At 44.1% G+C, this 6,149-nt stretch overlaps 1 protein-coding gene across 5 annotated transcripts; it reads right to left on the bottom strand.

The window, feature by feature from the left end:
• Positions 1-3,210: 3,210 nt before the first annotated feature.
• On the bottom strand, positions 3,211-5,700 carry LOC133749603 (ADP-ribosylation factor-like protein 4A). 5 transcript variants are annotated; one of them, XM_062178852.1, is made up of 3 exons: positions 5,182-5,331; positions 4,526-4,645; positions 3,211-4,091 (listed from the first exon to the last, which is right to left on the bottom strand). In XM_062178852.1, exon 3 carries the CDS (start codon positions 4,001-4,003, stop codon positions 3,401-3,403), a length of 603 nt encoding a protein of 200 aa, XP_062034836.1. In that variant the 5' UTR covers positions 4,004-4,091; positions 4,526-4,645; positions 5,182-5,331; the 3' UTR covers positions 3,211-3,400. The 5 variants fall into 5 exon arrangements, with proteins under 5 accessions (XP_062034836.1, XP_062034834.1, XP_062034835.1 ...); XM_062178850.1 differs by lacking the exon at positions 4,526-4,645 and having other exon boundaries at positions 5,182-5,700; XM_062178851.1 differs by lacking the exon at positions 4,526-4,645 and having other exon boundaries at positions 3,211-4,088; positions 5,182-5,700.
• Between the last annotated feature and the right edge of the window lie 449 nt (positions 5,701-6,149).

The raw sequence follows: 6,149 nt of genomic DNA, 5'->3' as shown, positions 1-6,149 counted from the left end.
GGACATGTATGGCCGTCACAACACTTGATTTCTACTGGTTAACAATAGGTACCGTTGACTCAGATTTTATCAATTGGTTGGCAATGTACTTTTAATAACTTAAACACATTATTTCATTCCTCAAAATTCTATTTGACAGTCTTCATTTTACCATGGCATTCACATCAGAAGTTTCGAGGATCTTGCCAAAGGTCACATGTGTAATTACAGAGAGTGCTAGGATTTGAACCCTAGCTCATGCTGTTTTTAGCCAGTAATTTAACATTCTCCTAAAGCCTCCTATACAGGAGTACTTTAATTTATGGAAAATGAAATGATATTATTTCAGTGCAAAAAAATTTAAAAATTCATTCAGCTTTTTCATAGTATGCATTTCCAATTAACTTTTTGAAGATGCCTCATATGCAGAGGTTTCTATATTCCTGTATTTTTAACTTACACATACAATTGGATACACGTTGGTTTGGTTTACATTAATGTTTAACACCCCAGTAGTCTATATCATCAGTATCCATTTCCAAAATGTTCTGCTAAACTTTAATGATGAAATTCCAACTCCAAATGATGTTATATACAAGGTTCCCATTATATTAAATACTGAATTTTACATCATCAAAAGTTTGAAGAAACCTTTCCCCTGTATCTTTGCTATTATTACCAATGAAGCCCTTTATTAGTTTTTTTTTAAAAAAAAGTGTTGCAACAAATAGAACCTTGAAATACCCTATCAAAGATTTCCTTAAGGTCATCTCCAACAATAAACACTCTTCTAGTGTCAAATGCCCTAAGCAAAGCATTCCAAATCTGTGCCTTTCCCTCTGTTCATAAACCATCATTCATCTACAGACTTGAAATTTTGGCTATATATACATAAATAACTTTTGGTTTCCAGTAAGTATTTAGTTCATTTTTCCATGATTAATTTTAGTGAACCTAGAACCTATGCTAGCTTAAGTATAATCCATTTTATAAATGATATAAATCCACTTTAGAATTAACTGTGGACATTTTTATTATCTTTGTATCACACCAATTTTTTAACTTTGTTTTTTATAGTAACTTTAAGATAGAGTTGTCTAGTTCTTGATTGATATTCAGTACTAAACCAAGTAGTTTCAAATGTTAGAAAACTTTTTAGAAATATGCTTAAGAGCCACCTCAATAAAATATATGTATCTTATTGTATAAAAGCATTGTTGAAACACTGTAGGACTGGCGTTGAGGCTCCTTATTATCCTATGTTATTAATAGCTCAAATAGGTGGTAGGGGATTTGAACTCAGCAAACTGAAAAATTTTAAGATGAATTTTGTAGTTAAAACTTCCAAATAAAATACTGTACAGTATTCATCACAATTTCTGTTGTTCACTAATTATGAAAACCTTAGATAACATGGATTTGCTTATTTTCTTAGGTTACAAAGTAAGGGTCAACACAGACTTTCAAGAGATATCAAAACAGCACTACTTTATACAGCAAAGCAGACAGACAAGCAGACTGGAAATCTAAATTGATTCTGATTTTTTTATTGCTAGTAAGCTTTATTAACCCATCATGAGACTGGTTATGTATTCAGCAGATACCATGATTTCAGTACCAGTAAAGGGCAAAAAAACTCCCAGAAAATTAACTTCACTGCCTCTCTCACACTTGTGATCTGAACTACCATATGATGAAACAGTCAAGTGAATTGAATTTGTTTTTAGATACCTAATTAAAAAATTCAGAGGAAGAGGAAATATATTAAAACCCACCAATAGTGTTCTTCTAACACCTCAAGTAGTTTATTGGTAATTAGTGTCTGTGTTCCTATACATATAAACATTTAAGTGACCAAGACTAGTGCAGGTACATTTAACATATGAAAGTCTCACAGGAAGCTACTTCATTTTGTGTGTGACAAGAATCAAGGTACCAAAACTCAGTTATGCTACTAAAAAATATTAAAAAAAAAAACAAAACAGAAAAAAACAAAACAAAAACACAACAATCCAACCAACTTAGCTAACAAAGTGCATTTCTTTTGGTGATTTTTCCAAACAAACAGCTGTTGGCTTTACAAATAGAAAATATGCCAATCTGCTAATATATATCACAGGAAGTCTCTGTAGGTAAGAATTAAAGGTCTTTCCTCCTTGTGATTTAGTTGTTTGTTTTTCATTCCAAAGTAAACAGCACCAGTGAATTTTCATAGAACAGCTTTGTTACTTCCCCCTCATTTTCTATCATCATAATTCTTATCTGCAGTAATTCCATCCTTCCTTCCTATAATCAAGACTGGAAAGCCCATGTAATACCATTCAGTTTGTAAACAAAACATTAAAGTTCATAATACATATACGGTATCTTTTACATTTTCATTCCACAATGCATCAGGTGTTGTTTATAAAGCTTTTGTTCCTCCCCAAATACAAAAATATATGAAAAACCATATCTGTTTTCAGCCAGCAAATATTAATAGCACAAGTATCTTCTAACTGGAATTGTTTAGAGACCATACATTGTAATTACAATCTTTTGGCTGAATTCATCAATTGATTTCAGAAATCCCTACGTGTACCCAACCATGTGCATTTGTCAAAAGTCTACATACCCTTATTTACTACATGAGAGTCAAAAATTTTAGGTTCTTCAAGTAAAAGTGCTTCTGACAACAAACTATTTTCTATGATAGCCCTACATCCCCAAAATGTTGTTTTAAACCTGTATAAAAAGATGCATAGCTATTTCTAAAGAGACTAAACACCAAAACATGCTCATTCAAGAAAATTAATTCATGCACTGGAATATCTACTTTTTTTTAAATTAAATTTAGACCAATTTAATATTGTCCAGAACTAAGATATGAGATTTCAGAAAATATCAAAAAATCATTTGGCCAAAACTTTAAAAAAGCAAATACTTTCTTCTCATTCCTTACATAAAAAAAGACGGGCTGTGCCAATGTGACCAATACGACCATGGATTTATTCATCCACTTTCACATTTCCATTCATTTGCTTTTCATCTTAACATACACAGCCTTGAATGCAATTTCCTTGCAAAGGCTTCTCCCAAAAGGATACTAGCACAAACACTTAGCAGACACTCCTCAAAGTTTTATTTCACTACCTTTGGGTCAATTTCCACAACTATTTTCTACAGTTTACCATCCTTACTTGGCTTCCCAAAATGGTAGTACCAAAAGATTTGTGGGGAAGGGAGAAAGAGACCACTTTAAGAAGCACTGCATTTATTCATCTTCCACAAGGCAACAGAGTTGGACATCTGATTGTTCAACAAAACAAAGCTTTAAATAGCATCCAGGAGGGCTGACAGGCAAACCAGTGTGGAATACTTCCATTTGTCAAAATCAGACCGGAGAAAACCTACTCCATATAGATATAAAAGGTACTCGTATTCATCTTTTCTTTTTCTGCTGTCGCAACATTTTTCTTCTTTTAATTATCATATCATGCAGTTTTTCAAGTCCTTCCTTTAGTCCATCTCCTATGATTGCACAGGTAGGCTGCAAATGCCATGGAGTTGATGAGCTTAGTTCACCCATTGCTAACAATTTCTCAATTTCTGAGAGAGACAGTGAGTTCCTCAGGTCTTGTTTGTTAGCAACTATAAGTACAGGGACTCCTTGGTTTTCTGATATCCTTGTGATTTTATGAAGTTCAGTTTTTGCTTCTTCCATCCTTTCAACATCAACCGAGTCCACAACAAACACGATGCCATCTGTGCATCTGGTATAAGACTTCCACAGTGGCCTTAGTTTCTCCTGACCACCTACATCCCAGAAGTGAAAAGTGACTGTTTTAGAATTTCCCAAGGTTACCTTAATTTTCTCAGTGTTAAATCCCTTGGTAGGTACAGTATTTACAAACTCATTGAACTGTAGTCTGTATAAGACAGTCGTCTTTCCTGCACAGTCCAAACCCAGAATAACGATGTGAAAGGACTGAAACGAAGGCAGGCTGGACAGGATAGAAGTTTGGTCTGATAGTCCATTCCCCATTTCCAGCGCAGGTAATTGTCCCAAATGGAAATGCTCTCTTCTTAGGACTTTAAAATTTCTCCTCCTGGGTGACTCAACCACAAGACTGCTGGAAGGGAAAATGGGTAAGTTATTCTTGTGAAATATTACAGTAAAAACAACCTCCTTTAATTTCAACACGCGAAACTTAAGAGAGCTTCCTTTAGTAAGTAAACAAACCAGAAGAGATAGGAAACATTTGGAACTCAAGATGAACGGTGAGATAACCGTGACTGAAATGCTTTGAGCCACTTAAAACTGCGGTAATGACATTTTTCTCTATCCCCCTCGATCCCCACACCTCCAATACCTAGTCCGGGGCGGGCGACAACCCGGCCACCTATCTGGTCCAAGTCCCCTAGCCACACAAGTGCCTCTTGCTCTGGCAGAGAACTGGCAGGTAATCTTATCTTCCGTGGTCTAACGCCACACGCCTCCTCAGCACCGCACCAGCACCCTCTGCCCCTCCCCCGCCCCCCGCCCCCCGCACGACCGTGCTCTCACCTCCGGGACTGCAGTCTGGGAACCAATGAGAGTGCATGGGCAGGCGCTCCTGCTCCGGGTGGGGGAAACGCAACCCAACCGCTCGCCTCCGCTCTGCCCGCAGCTCTGGCGCTGCCTATGCTGGAAACCTCGGACTCAGGGGCCGGCCACGCCCACGCCTCACGGACCACCCACCACCTCCAACCCCATTGGCGGCCAGCCCTCAGCGGGGGCAGCCCTGCAAGGCCCGCCCCCTGCGCCCTCATTGGGCGAGGGAACCGCCGCTCCCAGCGTGGCGGAGCCCGGCTCGCGCTCGGTGCAACGGCGGCACCACCTGTTGCCCTGAGGTCGGAAAACGCCGCGCGCTCCGGCAGCTAGCGGCCCCTGCAGGCGAGGGGAGCCCGGGACGCGCCGGTCGCCGGTCGCCGCCCCCCGAGCGCACCTGCCGCGCAGCCGACGGACGCCGCGAGGTGGTCCTTACACCCAGGGCCGGCCATCTGCGCCCGCGGCTTCACCCTTGGCCCGCTGACCTCAGGGGGCTTCCCCGGGACCGCGACACCCCCTCAGGGCGGACGGCCCGGGCCCGGCCCCGCTGCAGCGGCCACCCCCCCGCTGGCGGCCCCTCGGGCCTCGGCCCGGCTGGTCTCCCCAGGCAGGGCGCGGCTCCCGTGACTCACCGTCCGCCCGGTCGCTCCAAAGGCCCGCCGATGGCGGTCGGCGGCACTAGCGAAGCCGGGGCGGCGGCGCGGGCAGAGGCACCGACCCCGCTTCCTGGGGCGCCTGCTGGGCGCCGCGCGCCAGGCCGCCCCAACGGCGCTCGTCTGACCGCTCGCCGCCCGCCGCGCGGCCCCGCCCCTCTCCGCACGTCGCCGGGCGTCGCCGTTCAGGGGCGCGCGGGAGCCGGTCTCCTAGCAACGCGCAAACAGGGTCGGGTTTGAATTGCCCGGCAGGGTCTGAGGGCCGGAGGCACTTCCGGCTGCGGCCAGGAGCCGTTGCTCTGCGGCCCGCCTCCCGTCAGAGCACCTTCCGCGTGGCTGGAAGCCGAGGAGTCCGGCGGACTGTGGAGGAGAAGGAGGGGGGGCGCTCCTCCGGCGCCGAGCGGAGGGCGCCGCCTCAGGAGCTGCGCTGCGGCGTCCGTGCGTGGAGCCGGCGCGGGCCGCGTCTGAGGAGGCGCCGGCCGAAGGAATCTGGATGTCAGTGACGGCCCAGGGAAGCTGTAGTGCTCGCCTGCTCGCGGGCGAGAACGCACCGTGCTTTCCAACGGGAGACTGTGACGATAATTGTGTCCCTGACCCGTACAATCGCAAGTGGACGCCAGCCGGTGCGCTGGTCTGCCCTCCTAGATCACCGGAGTCTCCACGCAGGCAACCAAAGTACGGTCTTAGTGTCGCAGTCTTAAATTAACAAAATGCAATCGGCGATTATTAGGGTGCTTCTGACCGACGTACAAGAGTTGCTGACAAAGTTCTGGGAAAACTTTTAATCAACAAAAGTCTTTTGGGTGGAAGCTGTAAGAGAATAATTTGGAAGAATCTAGATGGTGCAGTTTTTAAAGAAAAAAAATATTTTTTTCAAAAGGCAATATGGAATGGAACTTCCTCAAGGAATTTCCTGGTTTTTCTCATGGGCACTATTGCCAGTGATA

Source organism: Lepus europaeus, chromosome 20, assembly GCF_033115175.1.
Source record: "Lepus europaeus isolate LE1 chromosome 20, mLepTim1.pri, whole genome shotgun sequence".
Lineage (NCBI taxonomy): Eukaryota > Metazoa > Chordata > Mammalia > Lagomorpha > Leporidae > Lepus > Lepus europaeus.
This window is presented reverse-complemented; position numbering and strand designations above follow the sequence as displayed.

Bases quoted from the DNA above. Each gene is read 5' to 3' on its own strand.
- LOC133749603 (XM_062178847.1), bottom strand. From the start codon at position 4,770: ATGAGGGCGCAGGGGGCGGGCCTTGCAGGGCTGCCCCCGCTGAGGGCT. The intron at 4,092-4,525 runs GTGAGAGCACGG...TTTCCCTTCCAG, and splicing joins CCCAGACTGCAGTCCCGGAG to CAGTCTTGTGGTTGAGTCAC.